Below are 21,613 nucleotides of genomic sequence, written 5' to 3' on the forward strand. Positions count from 1 at the left end.
AGGAATACACCTTGAGCTCCTGAATGCCTAACCAGCTCACAACAGGGTCTGGGATAAGGAAGTCAAGAGAGAAACTTCTGGAGAAAGAAACTATTCAACCATGGGCCTCCTGAACTGGGTCTGGGGCAGCCTCCTGCTTGGGTTCTTTCTCCTCTGTCAAGCTCACAGGGCCGAGTGATTGACAGCGCAGAGCCCTGACTGAAGTCCCAGGGCAGACACATGGCTGGTGTCTCCTTCTGAGTGGGGCTGTTGAGAGAACTCTGTGTGGAAGCAGACACTGCAAGGGAGCTGTCAGAGACAGCCTGGGCAGTAGCCAGTGAAGAGGGAATCCCCTGGGGAGAGTCACAGTCTCTAGATGGAGTTCCCTAGCTTTCCCTGGAAAGCCGCATTCAGGACAATGGGGGGGCAGGGGACAAATAGAGATGGCTTCTGGGCAAAAGATTGAGGCTTACTTTTCCTTCCTGGGGTCCCCAAGCTCTTCATCCACAAAGACTACTTTCATCCCATCTGTTTCAAGGAAGCGTCAAGTCGGAAAGCAGATATTGGGCTTGCAAAAGCGCATTTGAGCTAAGATTTGGTAGGAGAGACCCAGATTCAAGGGCAGCTGGCAGAGTGGGGCTCAGGACCCGATGTGCAGGTGACGCAAGTTCCCGGCTGTCCTCACCTTCCTGGGTGGTCACGTGCTCTCTGGCAGCTTCCTCTTTCCCTGCACACTGGCCCGGGGGGAAATCCCCACTGGGCACTATAAGAAGCCCTGGAGCTCCTGCAGCAGCTAGTGGCTCCAGCCTAGAGCACAAGATGAAGCCGGGCCTCCCCTGCCTGCTGGCCCTTCTGTGCCTCCTCCACTCAGATACTGCGAGTGTCGGTGGGACCATCACCACCTCTACCCACTTCCGCACCACCGCCTCCACCTCCTTACTCACCTCTGACTTCAGCTCCACCTCCGCCTCTGGCTCTGGCTGGTCCACCCCCGGCTCCGAGTCCCAGGTGAGGATGCCCCAGAGTCTGATAGCTGCGTTCCTTCCCTTCCTCTGGCTTTTTGGGGAACTGAATATAATTTCACGAATGGCTAGGCCTGAACACTGGAGCAGAGTTACGACTCCCTTTGTTAATTGTAGGTGCCCTGAAAATGAATTAAAACCTGGGTAAAATAATTAAATTGTTAGCAGGAGAGACAGCCTTTCGGTTCTCCGGCTGGGGGCTTTAGGGAAAGAATCTAAGCTTTCAAGAGGTTCTCAAACCTGGCTGCACCTTAGAATCGGGGCGGGGCGGAGGGGACTAAGAAAAATGAAGACGCCTGGGTTCTCTCCCAGATACCAGCTGTTAGGGGATGAGCTCTGCCAGTAGACGCTCCAGAAAAGTATGTCTAATTGATTTGCGGCTATCAGGGACCCACAGTGCTTTGGTTGGAGACCTGAGAGTTTCTCTGAGCCTGTTTGTAAGGGAGATGGGTGACAGAAGGAAGAGGAGGAATCCCTGGTCCTTGGGAAAGTGCTGTTACACATGCATAGTTCCCTGGAGGAGTGTTAGCTCTTTTCAGTCTTTCTTATAAGAGATCTTAAGAGCCTTTTCCAGTTCAAAATGACGATAGCAGTAGCAACAAACAAGACAAACAAACAAATGAAAAACAAAGCATGCACTAGAAAGGAACTGGTCCAGCTAGCCCACATCTCTACAACGTGCAGTGAGCCTCGTTCTTTAGGGGATGAGCCCTCTTTGGATCTCCTTTGAAGAAAGGGAAATAGGCACAGAGGGGTGAGAAGTTAGGGCGCAGGAAGCAGCTCCTCCCTCCATCAGCTCCGGGCTTCTCTGTAGGAGTCCTGCTCTGAGAAACCTAGGCTTTCCTTGCTAAGGTATGATTTGGGGTGGGGGAGTCTTAACTCCCCCTGAGGCTGTCCTCTGTACTTCTATGATCTTTACTCACAGGTCAGGTCACTGTTTATAGGATCATCTGAATGGAAGGGCCAACGGGAAAAGAGGAGGAAAAGACTTTTGTTTTCCTTTCACCATCAGAACCTCAAAGGCAATGAAAACTTGTCAATTATGAAATGAAATGGTTTGGATAGGGCTCAGAAGTGGCAGTAACAATGTTTACTGAGTGCCTTATAAATGTCAGGACTACGTTAAGTGCATAATATATATTATCTTATTTAACCTCAGAGGTAAGTACAATTAATTGTCCCATTTTAGAGATGTGAAAACTGAGGCTTAGTGAGATGAAATCATTGGCTTAAAGTCAATAAATGAGCCAGTGATACAGCTCAAACTTAGTTGTTCATGCTCTTCACCATCTCTCTCCATGCAACCTTCTATATTTTCATGGAGTATAGATTTAAAGTGCTTATTTTGAAGAAGAGAATGGTTTGGGAATCATGAATATGAACCAAGATTCTTTGTAGCCAGAAATCAGACATATCATTTTATTCCATGATACTAAATGACTTCTGGGGACAATGAGAACTGGTTAGCATTTAAAAAAAATTAAAATGAAAATTAATAGTATATTGTGAGGTTTTATCACCAATCAGAAACCGGCTTTTAGGTAAGGTGATCAGCTAACATAATAGAAAAGAAAATATAGGTCAAGAAACAGAGAAACTCAACGTGTCTGTTGTTTGGTAAGAAGATAAATATTTAAAAGATAAGATAAATATTAACTACCATTAACAGTAGTTAAATTATACTTAGAGTTTTTAATTTCCTTCCTGGTTTACTTATCTCCCTCTGGTGAGTTAATATCACGACTCCAACTTCTTTTTTATAGCAGGCTAGGTGTCACTTCTGCTATAAACCCAGTTTTCTAGGGCTGCTTGATGAGCTCTTTGGAAAGTGGTGGAATCCCCCTTTATAACTGTCATTGAGCAAGTTCCAAACATATCATTTTCTGTACTTTGAAAATGTGGAGTACCATTATTTTATGCCTTGAATCTTTACAGGCACTTAGACTTGGCTGCTAATTAGAACCAATTGCAACCTGAGATCCCAAATGTGAGTCGCACCTTCGCTGGCGTGCTCAGAGCACTCCGCCAGCCTCAGGTGTCGCCCTCCAAAGAGGGGAGCTGCTATCACGGTCCTCAACTCACAGGCAAGAAAAGCCTCGGTGCTTCGCCTCACACAGCAACTGGCAAGAGCCAGAACCTCGAGTCACATGCTTTTGTCATCAGGCTAAAGGGCTTGTTGAGGAAAAAGACACTAAGGCTTTCATAATGACAAGGGGCCTGATTCACGGGGCCGGAAGTGGGTCTTATTTGTCTCTTATTTGTCCGGCTCCAGACCAGAGCCTGGCAAGCTGTAGACACCAGTAAATGTGAATTGAACACAGGCCGAGTGAGAACTGATCAGTGTAAGGTGTCTGTGATCCCCACAGGGGGATCACATACCCTTCCAAAGGCCAAGGGGACAAGGGCTTCTTTTTGTCTCCCGTCCCCCATGTGACACTCACATAGAGATTAAGCATTTGCCACAGAAAGAGACCCATCGCCATTAGTTTCATGGTCTTTGAGTGCGAGGAACAGAAATATCTCTAATGGGAAACACTGATCAAACTTATGGACCGTTTGGATGTCAGCTGAGCATGCTGGGCTGATGATAAGAAGGATGGAAGGCGGGAAGTCCACTGTGCCAGGACGGAGATGTGCAATACAAGATAGCGGAATGGCTATCAGCAGGTCTCATAATTATTTGCCTGCCTTTCAGGTGAACTTCAGGATGCAAAAGTTGTGAGCTAGTAGTTTCTAGTTGATTGTCTAGAGACTGCTGGATGATCTCTACTGTTTATGGAGTTGCCAGAGCTTTTCCAAGAACTCTCAGAATGGTCCAACCCTGTCTTGTGCAGCTAATCGACCTCCCCTTGTCAAAATGCGATGCAAGACCATTTTTTTTGGTAGACAGTTATTATAATAAGCTATTTCTTCAAAAGTCCATGATGGCATGGACAGGTCCTCCTGCAAAAGCCTTGGCATGCTTGAGCTGAGGTCTTTCTACCTTCCGTGGGAGTGATAAAACTGGTTCCCAGGGAAGCTGCTCTCTGCCAGGCTCCTGGTGTGGCTTGTCTAGTCTTTATTTGTCCCTGGCAAAGACCTTTCCCTTACCCTCCTCCCAGCCACAGTGTTCAGCATAAACCTGCTTGTCCCTCCTCCTTACTCCCCAGTTTTTGCAGGTGTGGGGTGTGATTGGCAAAGAAAGTTGAGGCCAATGTCAAGAATTAATGTGGCATAGAGAGTTTTGGGTACAAATATGTGTGTGTGTGTGTGTGTGTGTGTGTGTGTGTGTGTGTGTATTTGTTCATCTTATAGAAGATTAGGTTAAAATAACAAGCAATTTGGCTGCAAAAGCCTGAATTAATTGGTTCAGAGGTCACTGATGGACTAGATCTTGATTATAGAAGCATCCAAGTCCAGCTTGTTCAAGAATCAGGGAAGGTGGTAGACATTAAATCACAGAGCACACAACCTCAGCTACAGCCAGCTGACCTCTGAAATATTGAGAAGTGTAGCCTGCATTTCTTCGAACTCTGAAAACCATCGCTCTCCCCTTGGTAGTTTCAGAAAAAGACCCTTCGGGCTGATGTTCCACAGGTGAGTCTTGGGCTGGCCGTCAGAGAAGATCATTGAAAGGCATTCAGTCGGCTGCCAAGAGTTACTCTGTAAGGCAATTGTAGCAATAAAAAAATGTTAATTGTGCCGGGATCCCCTTGGGGAAGCTCAAAGGGGACAAAAGAAAAACAGGATCTTTCAAACCTGTCATTTTAAAATATTCAGTGGCACCGAAGTGGGAGCCTGAATATATTAAAGAAACATCAAATATTTAAAAATGACTTTTCTGCAAGTGATAAGCTGGAAAACTTAAAAAAGAATTTGCACAAAATCTTCAAACTCATACATTGCTCAGTTTTTAACAAATGGCTGGTTTGTCGCCATTTTGAAGGATGTTAATTATACACTTTCCCAGGTGAAGAGAGGATGTGAATGTACATTGCATAGCTTCACTGTAACCCACATCCTTGATGTTTTTCTCACTTTCCTGAAAGGCATTGGGTTGGGGCTGGGGTAGAAGTGTGGAAAAGGAAATGAGGGTGTAGAAGGAAAAGGAGAGTGACATTTACTGATCACTTACCACGTGCCAGGGACTTGGTTTACATTACTTTGTTCCTCTTGGGAACAACCCTGTGAAGCAGGTTATATCTATTTGACAGATAAGGAAACAGAGACTTAAAGAGAATTCAGGTCCAGTAAGTGGTAGAATTGCCAACTTAGGACTTTCATCGCGTCTTCTTTTTTTTTAAATAAATTTATTTATTTATATTTTTGGGCTGCGTTGGGTCTTTGTTGCTGCACGCAGGCTTTCTCTAGTTGTGGCGAATGGGGCTACTCTTCGTGGCGGTGCGTGGGCTTCTCATTGCGGTGGCTTCTCTTGTTGCGGAGCACGGGCTCTAGGCACGCGGGCTTCAGAGCACAGGCTTAGTAGTTGTGGCACACGGACTTAGTTGCTCCGCGGCATGTGGGATCTTCCTGGACCAGGGTTCGAACCCATGTCCCCTGCATTGGCAGGAGGATTCTTAACAACTGCGCCAACAGGAAAGTCTTCTCATCATTTCTTTATTTCTTTTTCCTTACATGGGGACAATAGTAGTTTCCTTAAAGACTCTTCCAGAAAGGAGAATGATATGGTTTGCTTAACAGGTGGAGAGGTGACTGAACACTGAGCTACACTTGGGAGACATGGCAGCAGCTTTGGGGTGTTTCTATGATTCCATTCATTTATGTATTGAACTCCACTCGCTTGCCTCTGAGCACTTGTTTGACAAGCCAGTTTCTGTCACTTCCCTTGCCAAAGGCTCATTTCCCGGCTTATTACTGATGTTGAACTTATTTTTATTTACAGTCGTTTTCCAACTTCACTGGCTCCAAGGATGACCGTGGGACCTGCCAGTGCTCTGTTATCCTGCCAGACACCACCTTTCCTGTGGAGAGAGTGGAACGCTTGGAAATCATAGCTCAAACTATCTCCCAGAAGTTCGAGAAAGAGTTTTCTAAAGTAAGTATTGTATTCTTTTTTCCTCTTCCAACAATATCTTGTTAAGAACAAACAAAATACTTTTTATCCAGGACTTTATAAGCAGCCTTTCTTCACTGTATCAAAGAGCACATTTGCATCTAATGGAAGCTTTAGCATTTATTTCACAGCAACCTATGGAGTTCTTTATAGCAGGAAGAGTGAGAGCACAGGGAGAAGATGGGATGGAGATGAGTCACGCCACAGGATAAACTCGCTTCAATATCATGGTGTGTGTGCAGCTGGAAAGAAGCCTGAGTTCTCCCTGTAAATTTCAACTCTGAAATCTGTATTTGGTTTTGTGGTTTCTTCCTTTTGGTCTTCTTCTTGGTTATTCCTCCAGCTTTGCCTTCTTTTCTTTCCTCTCCTCTGTCCTCTTTATGTTCTATCTTCCTGCCCTTGCATTTTTTTTCAGCCTATTCTATTCCATTCCTCCTTTCCTTCATTTCTATTTCTCCTCTTGCCTCAGTCCTTTCTTTCCCTTTTCCTTCTTATTTTGTTTTTTACTTTTTTTGGTCTTCTCTTGCTTTTGGACTTTCCCCTTCCTTCTCCTCCACCCCTCCCACAAATCTCCCTCTCATCTTCCTTCCTTCCTCCCTCTTTTCCTCTCTCTTCCTCTTATTTTCTCTTCTCAATTCACTCTCTTTCTTCTCTCCCTCTCTCTCTTTCTTGGGGTTAGCCTCTATTGTCTCAGCAGGGACATTACATCAGATGCATCCAGCATTAGCCCCAAACTGAAGGCTTCCCTGGGAATTTGAAATGAGACTAGTAGGTGGTTCAGCCTTGATAAAAACCTCCACTTGACCCCCTGATTACTGCTTTCTCCAGCCAGAGGAAGTCATCTCACGGGTTAGCCCTTCTCTGAGCTGGCTGGAGCAATGAACTTGACATTCCAGTTTTGACCCCTTTAACCTTTTTAGCCAAGTTAAAAATCAACCAAAAGAACTTCCATCTTCTGTACAGGTGAAGTCCAAGCTAGGCTATCATCACATTATGCATTATTTAATATCATTCCATTAATTTACTTACAAGGAGCTCTGGCTTCCCTGCAAGATTCAAAATAGGTTTTCCCAAGAAATTTCAGCTCAGCTACCTCAACATCGAGCCTAGCTCTCTTTTAAGACAAAAGTTCTGATGAGGCTGAGCCCCTGCTTTCAACCTCAATTGGTAGATAAATATTCTAAGTTTAAACAAGGGTCCAGGAAAATGTGTTTGACAACTCCAGGAACCTAGCTTCTTAAGAAATAAAATGTCCTTGAATTAATCAGCAGAAAAGGCACAGAACTAAATTATAAATTCCAGTCATTAATATTCATAGCATAATCAAGTACAGATAAGAAGTTATGCATAAAAACATAACAAGTGGAGGAAATCCTAGGTAAAGATCTTTTCAGTTAGAGTCATTTGCTTTGAAATAGTGGGAGCTACTGATTTGCATGTCTTCTTGGCTGGCAGGGATGTGAACGGCAGTTTGAAACCCCAGGCTGCTCCAGGGAGAGTTTTATGAGTCTGGGACATTTCATTCCAATCCTGTTAAGGGGGGGCAGGTGGTATCTGCCTTGCTAATAATTGGCAGGGAAGAAGTGTGGAGTAGGTGGAAAAACTTTCAGTTGGAAAGTGTCAGTAGCTGGTTCTAAAAATAATTCATGATTGAAGCCTAAGAAAGGAATTGACCTGCCCACTGAGATTTGCATAATGGATTCGGGGTGTGACAGGTGAGGATAACAACAATAGCAGTAATAGCTTCCCTCTGCGCTTTCCCGTTCTACTCTCAAGCAACCCTTTAAGGCATACAAGCCAGTGTTCTTTTCCCCATTGTAGGGATGGAAAAACTGAGGCTCATAAGGGTAAAGAGACATAAATGTAAAGGTCTTTTGTCTGGTTAAGCCAGGTCAGGAATCTCGGTCTTCGGAATCATTCTCTTTCTTTCTTTTTTATTTTTTTATTTTTTATTTTTTTGTGGTACGCGGGCCTCTCACTGTTGTGGCCTCTCCCGTTGCGGAGCACAGGCTCCGGACGCGCAGGCTCAGCGGCCATGGCTCACGGGCCCAGCCGCTCCGCAGCATGTGGGATCTTCCCGGACCGGGGCATGAACCCGTGTCCCCTGCATCGGCAGGTGGACTCTCAACCACTAAGTCACCAGGGAAGCCCCGGAATCGTTCTCTTTCAATCATTATCTTTCCTCTCTGCCGTGCGGTTATCATGCTCTAAGAAGAGATGCACCAGGTCAGTAATGCCTTCCATCCAAAATTATCTCTTCAGCTGAGGGCTTTTGAGTTTCCAGGTGAATTACTATAGCTGTCCCTAGGTAGCCTTGGAAATCACTGTTTATCTAGAGGCCTGGGGGAGCGCCCGTTTGGGCAGGCCAGTGAAAAAGGATTTGGAGTGTCTTACGTTGATTCATTATCTGTCAGGACATGGAGAAGACAGGGACGGCCTCTGCATAAGATGCTGAAAGCATTTTATACTTTTCTGTTGTTATGAGATGTCCCTGTGTAACTGTACTTAGAAAGGAGACAACTCAGAATTTTTTTTTCTCTAGAGGGTTATGGTCTTCGGGGCGAGTTATTTAATATGACACTTTTGCTAATAGTTCCTCATGCATAAGAGGGTTGAGGCAGCCTGGGAGACATTTAGGCAACCCATAAACAAACAGCGTCTACGGAGCCACGTTTTGTGCAGTGAAATATAATAAATTAAAAGGTCAGATTGAAAAAAACCTGAAATCACTGTCTAATAATTGCTGTAACTTATAGGGCATCCATTACACCAGGCACTTAATATACATTATCTCTAGAGTTTACAATCATCTTGTGAGCTTGTTACCGTTACCTCTGATTTATAGGAGGAAATGAAGGCTTAGAGAAATTAAGTGATTTGTCCACGAAGTACTGAAGCCAGATTTGAGCTTAGGTGGATCTAGCTGCAAAGTGCTTCATATGTCTTGACGGCCAATTCAAGCTCAACTAATCTTGTTGTTAAAAAATATATTAAAATGACAGTATGTGGCAAAGTACCTTTATTTATTTCAATTAATCTAGCTATGGTGAGGATCACAGGTTTTGAGGAACTGGCAGAAACACAAGCCAACTAATTCTTTAGCTTAATAGCCACCTGGGCTGCATCCTTATCTATTACAAGACCACATTGACTGTATAGAGCAACAACCCCCCAAAGAGACTTTAATGCTTAGAACCCATCAATGACATGATACGTGCATAACGAACAGAAGAATGGGAGCTCTGAATGAAGGGCTGAGCGTTTGAGGGCAAGTGTAGATGAGTCGTCTGAAGCTCAAACTTGTAGTGATGGGGAGCTTTACACGAAAAATGTTGACATAGGGAAGTGTCCCTGTAGGGCTGGACGCATATTCTTGCTACACATTCCCAGGTAAACTGGGCGCCTCTGCTGAGGCTGCACCTCCCAGGGAGAGTTGGGATGTTTCCAGAATTGTCCATTCCATCTCAACACTAGAGATCCGTACACGTGAAGAGTTTAGACTCACAATCGATTTAAATTAGTAACATTCACACCACGAAGCCTTTCTGGCCCATTCTCAAATTCTCTCCTGCCTTCTGTAACTCCATGGACGATTCCAATTTTCCTGAACATCCCGGAGCTATTCTTGACATTCCAGTGAAGCCCAGTTCTTGAAGGAACCTCAAGATTTCCCCCAAACAGATCTGTAGAGACCCTTTACTTTGGGGCAGAACCAGGGCAGGCCCACCATACGTTCTCTGAGGTTTGCAGTGAGAATCTGGGAGAGCCACATTTTATTTAGCAGAAATGACAGTCGAACCACTTATTTTTTATAGAACAACAGCTGTGATATGCCACCAAAATGTGCCAGGAAAGCTGAGGGTGTTTCATTCGTTCCAAGAGCTGGCAAGACCAAATGCCAAGAATATTCATTTCGCAAACTTCCATTTCTGCCATTGGTTGGCACTCCATTATTATTATTTTTTTTCTCACAGCCAATGTTTTATGCCTGATTTTTGGAGGAATTGAAACCTGGCTACCTTATATATGTGTTTGTACTTTTGAGTGGGACTTGCTAAGTGTATATATATATATATATATATATATATATATTTTTTAACCTCCTTATCCACCAAAATGTCACCAGCCTTATCAGCCTCATCTGATGGCAATGAGCATCAGTTGCCGAAGGAGATACACGAGCAGTGCCAAGGGCTGCGTTTTCAACTTTCATTAAAATCCTCTTTGCCTGAAGCCCTAGCCCTTTAGGTTCGTGGCCTATGTGTCTAATTTGTACAGTGGGGTTAAGCGGAAAGGCTAAAAGGACAGAAGTTAGGGCTGCTTTTGGTATTAGAAAGATTAGAGGCTGACATCTGGCTCTGAATTCATCCAGGCCCTGTGGATCAGCTTCTTGACATTAGTGAAGTTTGGGGGAAAAGTATTACTTCTCTTCACATTTTTAAAAAGAATATAAAACCGGCAACTCTTAATGAGCAGGTCCTTAAAAAAGCCATGGCATTTCTTTTAGAGATCAGATACGGAAAGAACCACCAACTGTGTTTATTGAAATATCCATTTGGAGATTCCAATTATACACTAAATCACCATGGGAATTTTTGGAAGTATTTTAACTTAATGATCAGACATTCAAAAATATGCAACAAATGTGTAATTTAAAGGTCTGATTGCAATAATCAGTTCTTGGAATAAACTTGGAATAAATATGTGGGTGCACTTAATGAAATGTGCACTTTACAGTTGCACATACCCTCACATATTGTGGAGTCAGTTGGATCTTTTTTTTAAATTGAAGTATAGTTGATTTACAATGTTGTGTTAGTTTCAGGTGTACAGCAAAGTGATTCAGTTATACACACACACATATATATATATGTATTTTTTTAAGATTCTTTTCCCTTATAGGTTATTTCAAAATATTGAGTATAGTTCCCTGTGCTATACAGTATGTTCTTGTTAGTTACTAAATAGACATTTCACCAGAGAAGATATCAGATGGCCAAAAAGCACATGAAAAGATGCTCAACATTGCTAATTATTAGTGAAATGCAAATCAAAGCTACAATACCTCGCATGGGTCAGAATGACCATCATCAAAAAGTCTACAAATACTAAATGCTGGAGAGGGTGTGGAGAAAAGGGAACCCTCTTGCACTGTTGGCGGGAATGTAAATTGGTACAGACACTATGGAGAACAGTATGGAGGTTTCTTTAAAAACTAAAAATAGAGCTACCATATGATCCAGCAATCCCACTCCCGGGCATATATCTGGAGAAAACCATAATCTGTAAGTTGAGTCTTTATGTCACTCTATAGAAGGCAGAGGGGCTCAGAACTCATTGCATTTGGTGATCAACAAAGGAATTCTTCTCAGAGCATTTCTCCCTCTTCTAGAAAATACTTAGATTTAGAGCGGTGTTTCTAAATGGAGGGAAGGGGATGATGGTGGTGATTTTGCCCCTGAGGGACATTTAGCAATGTCTGGGGCATTCTTGGTTGTCACAGCTGGGGGGTGGGTAGGTGCTATTAGCATCTAGAGGCCAGGGATACTGCTAAACATCCTATACTACACAAAAAAGCCCCCCACAAGAAAGAACAATCTATTCCCAAATGTAAATAGTGCTGAGGTTGGGAAACCCTGATTTAGAGCATGTGTACTAAGCGGAGGAGGGCGGGCAAAAGACTGATTCAAACGAGTTTAGTTTGGGGTGCTAGTATCTTCAAACATTAAAATGGAGATTAAAATGTACTTGTGAATGATGATTCTGCAGCACAATTATTTTTAGTCTAGGCAAGTGCAAAATCCACCCTCTCCCCCACTGTAATAATAACTTCTTTGTATTTGGATAGATTTTAAAAAATATTTAGGTAAATATATTTGTGATCCATTTCTTTAATTAAAAAAGATCGAAGGCAATCAAATAGTTCCCAAGGACTTGGTTAGTGGAGGAAAGCTGTATGACATCGCTCTGAAAACTGACTTGAGCTGTTTGATTCCCCTCTAGGTGAAGGAGTATGTGCAATTAATCAGCGTGTATGAAAAGAAACTCTCAAACCTAACCGTCCGAATAGAGATCATGGAAAAAGATACCATTTCTTACACTGAACTGGACTTTGAGCTGATCAAGGTAGAAGTGAAGGAGATGGAGAAACTGATCGAACAGCTGAAGGTCGGTTTTGTTGGAAGCTCAGTGATTGTCGACCAGCTGGAAGTGGAGGTAAGGAATGAAATCGCTTCTTGTGCATTAATAATGTCTCTTCAGTGAGCAAGTGCTAGGATCAGGATCGGAGTCCCTCTTCTGACGTCTAATGCTGTACTCTCTCATGACCGCCTGGCAAGGCCCGTGTTCTGTTTTGGATGGACACCTGGCTTTGAACAGTAAATTACACACATTGGGAACATGCTGATTGAGGAGTAGGTGTTGTCTAATGGTCAGAGTCCTGCCCCAAAACCAAATGGCCTTTCAGTGTCTCTAGAAAGGAGATGACATAAGTGTGAACAACTCCATGGCCAAGCTAGATCAAGGGGTCTTCTCTGTTTTGGATTTATCCTCATGGGACTGGAAGACCACAGTTTTGGATTTGCTAGGTCTGTTTCTCCTTTTGAATGATCACACAGTCCTGATCCCTCTTGGAATGCTTCTCTACGTACTCCACAAGCCTCTTTAAAGGAGTTTCTTGTGAGGATGTTTTGCGAAGCCTTTTAAGCTCTGTGGATAAACACTATCCCATTAATGTTATGCTTGGGTAATTTATTTTTTATTTTTTTTAACATCTTTATTGGAGTGCAATTGTTTTACAATGGTGTGTTACTTTCTGCCTTATAACAAAGTGAATCAGCTGTACATATACACATATCCCCATATCCCCTCCCTCTTGCATCTCCCTCCCACCCTCCCTATCCCACCCCTCTAGGTGGTCACAAAGCACCGATCTGATCTCCCTGTGCTATGCGGCTGCTCCCCACTAGCTATCTATTTTACATTTGGTAGTGTATATATGTCCATGCCACTCTCTCACTTCGTCCCAGCTTACCCTTCTCCCTCCCTGTGTCCTCAAGTCCATTCTCTATGGCTGTGTCTTTATTCCTGTCCTGCTCCTAGGTTCTTCAGAACCTTTTTGTTTTTTTTAAGATTCCATATATATGTGTTAGCATACGGTTTTTGTTTTTCTCTTTCTGACTTACTTCACTCTGTATGATAGACTCTAGGTCCATCCATCTCAGTACAAATAACTCAATTTCGTTTCTTTTTAGGCTGAGTAATATTCCATTGTATATATGTGCCACATCTTCTTTATCCATTCATCTGTCAATGGACATTAGGTTGCTTCCATGTCCTGGCTATTGTAAATTGAGCTGCAATGAACATTGTGGTATATGACTCTTTTTTGAATTGTTTCTCAGGGTATATGCCCAGTAGTGGGATTGCTGGGTCGTATGGTAGTTCTATTTTTGGTTTTTAATGAACCTCCATACTGTTCTCCATAGTGACTGTATCAATTTCCATTCCCACCAACACTGCCATAGGCTTCCCTTTTCTCCACACCCTCTCCAACATTTATTGTTTGTAGATTTTTTGCTTGGGTGATTTATATCAACGAGAATTTACTAGCACAGTCATGACATGGGCTATCATTGAGAATTCCAGTTCTGTATTTTAGAATTTAGGTTTTCTCTGGCCCTCACCATTCATTAGAAACTTAATTATAGTACGACATGAGTAAACACGAGTTTATAGGGGAAGGTTATTAGAGATGAACTTTAATGGACACTTGTGGATACTTAGACGGAGCCTGTTCTCTGTTATTAAAGCTGTGAAGATCTTTGCCATTTTCTTCTTGTCACGCACATCGGCCTGCAATCTGACAGGCATTCACGCTAAACCATGAAATGTATTCTTCCAAATGAAACCAGTCAGAAGAATCTCAGGTGTATTCTCTGGCAATGTTTCCCTAAGTGACATATTCAGCCCTGAATGTTTATGAAGGAAATTGCACAATAATATAAAGTCACTCTGAATTTTGATTTCCTTAGATAAGGAATATGACTCTCATGGTGGAGAAGCTTGAGACGCTAGACAAAAACAATGTCCTTGCCATTCGCCGACAAATCCTGGCTCTGAAGAACAAACTCAAGGAATGTGAGGACTCTAAAGTCGGAAACCTTCCTGCCCTACCCCCTCCCCCTGCACCAGGTAAGGGGGCCCCATTTTTACCAGGCCCCATTAGGAGCTAAGGGTTGGGTGGGGAAGGGCTCTGGGATTGTGGAGGTGAAGGAAGGATGGGATTTTTGCGGCTCTGAGTTTACTCTTCCCCGCTTTTAAATCTCACCTACCAGAGCTCTACGTACTGTCATGTCCTGGGGCGCACAGAAGAAATGTCTCTACGGTGATTGTCTGGTTATCAGGGGCCCGGGGAAAGCCTCCGCAATCCGCTTGGCTTCCCCTCCGGGCTGTCCTGTGGATTGTAAGGGCTGATTGGCTCATTTATGTGATGAGCTGGGTTACGCCTTGAATCCTCCATCCCTCCTTCCTTCCTTCCCTCCTTCCGTCCACCTCTTTATTTCTCCTTCCTGCTTTCCTTAAATGCACGTGCTGTGGAGTGCCTCCCAGGATTCAGTGAGGATTTAACGGATGGTTCCACATGTCCAGTATGTGAGGGTGTGTCCTGCCGTCCCTCGTGGACTGTGAGTTCTTGCAGGGCAAAGACGGCGTGTTCCTCTCTAAGGAATCATCCTTGGAGGGGGTTAAGTGTAGCGTAGAGGTGGGTGCTCATAAATACCTCCTTGAATGGACTGGTGGAGTGTAGGTGTCAGGGGCGTGGCATTGTGACCCCAAAGGCCTGAACTTTCCAGCTATGTAGCCACAGCAGAAAGGTTCTTAATCTCCTCCTTGGTAAAACGGGAGAACAGTAATACCTACTTGGCAGCGTTGCTGTGAGGATTCATAAAACAAGTCTTGGGAGACTCAGAGCTCTGTGATCGGCATTTATACACTGGCGATTTTATTTGTTGTTAATGAGGATAATTGAAGTGAACACCTTGCTGCAAACAAAAGCAGTGCTAGATCCGTGTGTGTTCCGGCACGTCCCTCCAGGAGAACTAAAGCCGCAGGGTCCAGCCCTGGAGCCAGGGTCATAGGGAAGCTCTCTTTGCACATCCTGAGCATCTCAGCCTGAACGGGGACAGTATCTGTTAATCAAATCGTACAGCTCTTGTTATTCTCGTTCATTCCTGTTGTCACAACCTGCTTCCTTTTGGGCCATGGGTTTCTGGATCCTTGTCAGTGTCGCTGGTTTCTTTAAGGCTTTAATTAAATACTGCCACAGTTATAAGCCTCTTGGTGTTGTTCAGAGCCCTACCTTCCCTCCTTCTGCAGTTGGGAATCTGTCACAGTATGACATGCAGAGGAGGTTTGGGACAAAGGCCATGCTCTGTCCTCTAACAAACCAGGCTAAATGTGGTCTGGGATCAAAGGTGTCAACGTCGTCATCGGAAATGAGAGCTCATTCTGCGGGGCCACGGAGGGCTCCCTGAGGGCAGGAATCAAGCAGCGACCACTCCTGATACTACCTGAGCAAGTCTTTCTTTCCTTCCTCTATCCCTCCTGTCCTTTTTTCTTTCTCTCTCTTTTTAAACCTCAGCAAATTGTCCTCATGAAATAGCTTTTTCTGCCACAGTTTTCTATGCATCCCTTGGAATGAGGACATTTTAGAGCAGGAAAGAACATTCAGGGCTGTCATGTCTCAGAGGAGGGGACTTAGTGGTGAGGATACCGCTTTTCCTGAGGCCACACAGGCAGCTGGTGACAGAGCTGAGGCCGAAGTGCAAGGCCCCTTGCTCCCTGTCATCTCGGGACCTCGAGGGTTAGGCGTCAGTAACTCAAGGCCGGCGGTGGGGGAGAAAGTACATGGCTTAGTATCTAAGGAAGAAAACAGTGAGTCTGTTTTCTTATTTTTGTTAGCCTTTTTTTATCTAGAACTTTCCCCCACGTCCTCACACTTAGACTTTTGTGAGCCAGACCAGCCCAGCTGTGTTGTTTAAACAAATTGGACGAGATTTCCTCTCACTTTCCCACAACCTTGGCTGTAGCTGGATCCCAGCCAAGCCACTTGGCCCTCCTCCAGCTCTGTTCATATTATATTTATGATGTTTATATTAAACTGACTTTTTGTCATGTTTTGAAATCAATTTCTTTCACTTGCTCTCTTTCTGTTTGGATTGGTTGATAATGCAGAATTGGAAAGTCCCCAGGCACCACAAAGTTGTGAGCCTGTGGAGACTTTAATTAAAGTTACTCACTATTATGGGACTTTAAAATCTGGCCTGTCTGCTTTTTTTCACTGCAGAGTTGCGCGGAACAAAAAACACTCTATGCAAGTTTCAGCTATAAAGTAATTCTGTGCTCTCTTGGGCCCTCCGGGCAGCTGCAGTTCGCTACCCCAGCGGTCAGCTTGATCTGAGAGCCAGTACGTAGCATTAGGGCTCAATAAAATGTGCTTTATAGATGGCTTCTGCTGCAAATGGCATCCTTTTCTGCTTCATTTCATAGAACTTTCTAATCTAAAATAATTGGCCTTGTGCTCATTAACTGTTTTTCCTGAAAACAACTGCCTTCAGTTTCTCTCTGTTCTCCCCCTGAATCTAAAGGACTGCAGATAGGAAAATGGGATGTGAATGCCCAGGGGTCATCACTGTTGTGCTCAAAGATGCAAGGATCTGTGCTGGCACATAGTAGGTGCACAGTAAATGGTCCACGAAAGATGTAGGGTGACCGGTCAAAATTCCAAGCCTAGAGAGGAGCAGAGTGTTAGGTAACACATATCCATTTCATCTTAATCATTTTATGATTATAACCATTTTAATTGTATTATCGTCTTTGCTCAAAGTTCACTGGCCCAGGTGAGAGAGGGCATTGATGGATCCAAGATTAAGTTTCCTCTGCTGGTATATAATCTTTAGCTTTAAAAAAAAAAAGTGCTACTGGCCATGAGACTTTAAAAAAGCCAAGTTAGAGTATTTTAAAATCTCACCATGTGGCCTCCCAGGATATTTTCAGAATACCATGGCAATATCTAATAAATTGCATGACAAAGAAGAGATTGCCAACCGAGGCTATCCGGTGTAGAGGGTTCCCTGCATTACGTTCAGTGGATTGAATACCAGGCTCTTGGAAACTTTCAGTTATGTACCAGGGTAAAGAGCTAGTGTTTTATAAATAAGGGTAAGGTGAGTTTGGGGGATTTAATCAGTTTTTATTTCCACAAACATAATTTGGTGTCATTGGGTAGCTGGTCCTGTTCTGGGCACTCGGGTTATCAGGGTAAGTACAGAAACCTCCAGAAACCACTATCTTGGAGGGGAAGCAGTCGTGTAAACCTTCAGTTGTAACATGGATGTGATTATAATGCTGACCGTTATCATTTATTGAGTCAAATGTACATGTCTTCTGTCTACTCTTCCTCACAATTCTGCAGAGTATGTATTCTTATTTTTCCTTTAACGTAAGGAAACTGAGGCTCAGAAGGTTGGGTAACTTGCTCAAGGATACGCGGTTCATAAGTGCTGGAGTCAGGATTTGAATTGGAATCTGGCAATGTTTTCAGTGTACCAGGCTGCCCTCCACAGATGCTGTAATGGAGAGAGAGGTGCACCTGTGATTCCTAGAGTGACAAGAAAGTTGCAAGAAGTCACCAACCTGATTAACACCAAATTAGCTTGGCTTTTTTGCTTGCGGAGTAGCTGAAAGGGTACCTTCGTTCTCATTTCTATGGTGTGTTCTCTTCCATCAGGAAGTGCAAAATGATTCGTTGGTTTTTCATAGTTCTCGGGTCAGGGTTGGGCAGTGGGCTGTTGTTCCAGTGGTAGGATAAAGTTGGCATAAAGAAAGAAAGGAATGGAGTATTTCTAAGACCTTGAAATGCAGGCTGGGAAAGGGTACAAGATTAGAAAGGGCGGGGAGAAGCTTGGTGTAGAAAGGGTGGGCGGATGGGGTCTCTGCTTGCGCTAGATTCTAGAGCAGTGGGCACTGGGCCGGCTGTCAGTTTCACTCATATTTCTAAGACGGTTTGTCGCCAGGAGTCGAGGAAACCCGCCATAGCCTTGTCAGCAGTTTGTCACTGCTGTAGCCACATCTGTAGCATGGACAAGAATACTTAGTTTTCTTCTTATTTCCACTTCCTTTGATGAGAGCCAGGGCTCTAAAAATGGTCTAAAGGAGATAGAGGATAACAGAAAGGACAGGAGATGTTTAGAGTTGTTGTGGGGTGAGGAGAAGAGATTTAAATGACCTACAGTTTTAATATTTATACCAGGTACAATTTTAATCACCTGGTCAACTTGTGAAATGATGAGACATTAGTAGTAGTAGTGATTTTTAAGAGAAGTTTATTTTGGTTCCTTCATATCTAAGGATTTCCACATCTAGGACAGAATAGTTTATTTTCTTTAATCCCATGATAAAATACTTGAATGTGTTATATGCCTCGTAAGCTTTCCTTAAACAATTTGTTGCTGTTGGTTTGGAATCTTTCCTTTCAAGGAGGGCAAGATTCAATTAAGCAAATAATGCCTGAGTCTTCTAACCTGCAAGGAAAAAGTGACTTTCGTTTATTTCCTCAGAGTGAAATGTAGTTGAATAAATAAGTTCTCGGGAAGGTATTTTAACTAGAAAATCCAGTTTGTAACATATGGAAACTCAAACAGTTTTTGTTATCATTAGGCTGAACACACCGCTAACTCTATTTTAATAATTCATGCATTGTTTCATAAACAAAAGCAAACAAGCATTCATCTGAGAGATCACTTTTAGAAGAGGAAATAATAATTTATAATTTTATTATTTCTTTAGAGGAGAGCAGTCTCTTAGCTGAACACACGTTGCTTTTTATTTATGAAATGGTGCATGCATTATTAAAATAAAGCCGTGACTGTGTTCTGCTTAATGATATGCAAAATTATTTGAGGTTGGGTACAGAGTGGTTTCATTTCTCTACCTGTTGTACGGCTGGCTGGCTTTCCCACCAACTGCGGATTTATGAGAGCATTTAGGGAGCACGTATTTAATTCCAGGACCAAAAAGCCCCAACAGATTGGAAAAATAAAAGCAGGATTTCTAGTGATGGTTTCATCTCTGAACAGTCCTTGAATGAGGAGGGGAGAAAGGGGAGGCATTTAGCAAGGAAAGGAATGGGTCTTTCCATATGTGTCAGAGGCCGGGACTCAGAGGCGAATGCTTTGTACCCTCTTGCTCCCCACAATGTTAATCTCGGGCAATTCTTTGGAGCTCTGCTTCTGGCCCAAGCCCACCTCACACACTCTCCATGGCTCCTTGATTCCCTCCAAGCATTTAAAGGAGGAGGGAAAATGATCTCAAATGTATCTGAAGTTGACTTTTCTCTGTAATTCCAATAAAATTTATGATCAGTTTTTTAAGGGTATTTGTTAAGATTCCAGAAAATGTGTGTTCAAATCTTTAGATAGCTATTGTAAAAATACTGGAGGAATTTTATTTTATTTTTTATAGCTCATAAATGGTCTGGGTTGGCAGGCATTTCAAAGGGAGGGCTCTGCAAAGGGCCAAATTGCCCAGACTGAGTTATGCACCCAAGTGTTACAGAGAATGTAGATTCAGGGACCGGTGAGTCTGGTCCCACTTGATTGTACACGTTGTGACAGTGACAGCAACAGAATGGGAACGACGAAGTGCTTGCCTGTCATTCTGTGGCACAGTAGACTATGGCTTATGAACAGCAAGGCCCACTTGTAACTGTGCAGTGAGATGGGTCACCAAGTGATCTATGCGATCGGCTATGTTTTGGGCACAGAGCAGGCAATGTTGCCCTATAATAACTTCCATGGCTTCTCAAGGCTGAAATCCCACCATTAGAGGACCGTTAGAGGACCTCTTAGAGGTCCATTAGGAGACCATCTTTCTGTATCTTTTAAAATGCCATAGTACAAACTTCCTCTTTTGAGAGTAGCTTGGGGCATCATTGGTACCTGGTGTGGATATGCCCTTGGGGTCCCAGGGAAGGGCAGAGGGTGAAGGGAAGAAAGACTTGCCTAGGACAGACTTCTCCTTCATCCCAATTCTCCCTGACCCTGGTGAATAGCAACTTCTGGCTTTATGAAAATAGGGTAGCATTCTCATCTGATCTTACTTTCTTGATTTCTCTATAAGGAAAAGGAAATAAAATAATATTGGCAAAATGCTTTCTCGTAGAAGAAAATATATTAAATTCACCAAGTCCTCCTTTCCACTTTCTGGGCCCTCAACGCTTTTTAATATGGCTCTTGGGAGTTTCATTATCCCCATTTTCCAGATTGAAAGCTCATTCATGTAAATAGAAGGTAGTGCTCTCTAGAACTGGCAGCGGGTTTGCATTGAGACAGAAACCAAGAGTAGGTTTTGCCTCTTCTCCATCAGGACCACGGTTGTCATTGAACATTGACAAGAAAAATGTTTACGGATTCCTTTGGTTCTTAGGATATTAAACTGTTTGTATCTTGTCATTCATTTTCTCTAAGAATGCCCTTTTATTTGCTTGTTCCTCTAGGGAGCTGTGCTCACGGCGGTGTGGTGAACATCAGCAGGCCGGTTATAGTTCAGCTCAACTGGAGAGGATTTAGCTATCTGTACGGCGCCTGGGGTCGGGATTACTCTCCTCAGTACCCAGGCAAAGGGCGGTACTGGGTGGCACCTTTGGATACTGATGGGAGACGTTTGCAATATTACAGAATCTACAATACACTGGATGATTTGCTGTTGTTCACAAATGCCCGAGAGAACAGGATAACCTATGGCCAAGGTGGTGGTATAGTAGTTTATAAGAATAACATGTATGTCAACTGGTACAACACCCCGAACATTGCCAAAGTTAACCTGACCACTGCCTCAGTTGCTTTGACTCAAACTCTCCCTGATGCTGCCTATAATAACCGCTTTTCTTATGCTAATGTTGATTGGCAAGATATCGACTTGGCTGTGGATGAGAATGGATTGTGGGTGACTTATGCAACTGAAGCCAGCACTGGTAACATGGTGATTAGCAAACTCAACGACACCACACTTGAGGTGCTAAACACTTGGCATACCAAGCAGTATAAACCATCTGTTACTAACACATTCATGGTGTGTGGGGTTCTGTATGCCACCCGTACTCTGAACACCAGAACAGAAGAGATTTTCTACTACTATGACACAAGCACAGGGAAAGAGGGTAAACTTAACATTTTAATGCAGAAGGTGAAGGAAAAACTGCAGAGTATTAACTATCATCCTTTCGAGCAGAAACTTTTTGTCTATAATGATGGTTACCTTCTGAATTATGATCTTGTCTTCCAACAGATACCCCAGTAAACTTTTATGTGTTAGGGTGGAGAGAAATAAAATTTTTTTTGACAAAAAATGGTCTTCTCCACTTATTTAGGTATCTGTGGGGGAGTGAGGGATGAGGAAGCGGGGGGGGGGGGCTCAGGATTCAAAAGTGTATCTGCTTAGTTGTAATGTTTGGGAGCAGAGTTCTACCACACTAGAGACTTAGGACATTGCCCTGATTGGA

At 43.4% G+C, this 21,613-nt stretch overlaps 1 protein-coding gene across 1 annotated transcript; it reads left to right on the plus strand.

Annotated features, from left to right (window-relative positions):
• Nucleotides 1-798: 798 nt before the first annotated feature.
• On the plus strand, nucleotides 799-21,411 carry OLFM4 (olfactomedin 4; the record flags this gene model as incomplete). The annotated part of the gene is made up of 5 exons (XM_079902933.1): nucleotides 799-987; nucleotides 5,884-6,036; nucleotides 12,058-12,270; nucleotides 14,088-14,247; nucleotides 20,609-21,411. The coding sequence occupies 5 exons, from the start codon at nucleotides 799-801 to the stop codon at nucleotides 21,409-21,411; spliced, it is 1,518 nt and encodes a 505-aa protein (XP_079759059.1).
• Nucleotides 21,412-21,613: the final 202 nt, after the last annotated feature.

The sequence above is a fragment of the Stenella coeruleoalba genome, assembly GCF_951394435.1.
Source record: "Stenella coeruleoalba genome assembly, chromosome: 18".
Classification (NCBI taxonomy): domain Eukaryota; kingdom Metazoa; phylum Chordata; class Mammalia; order Artiodactyla; family Delphinidae; genus Stenella; species Stenella coeruleoalba.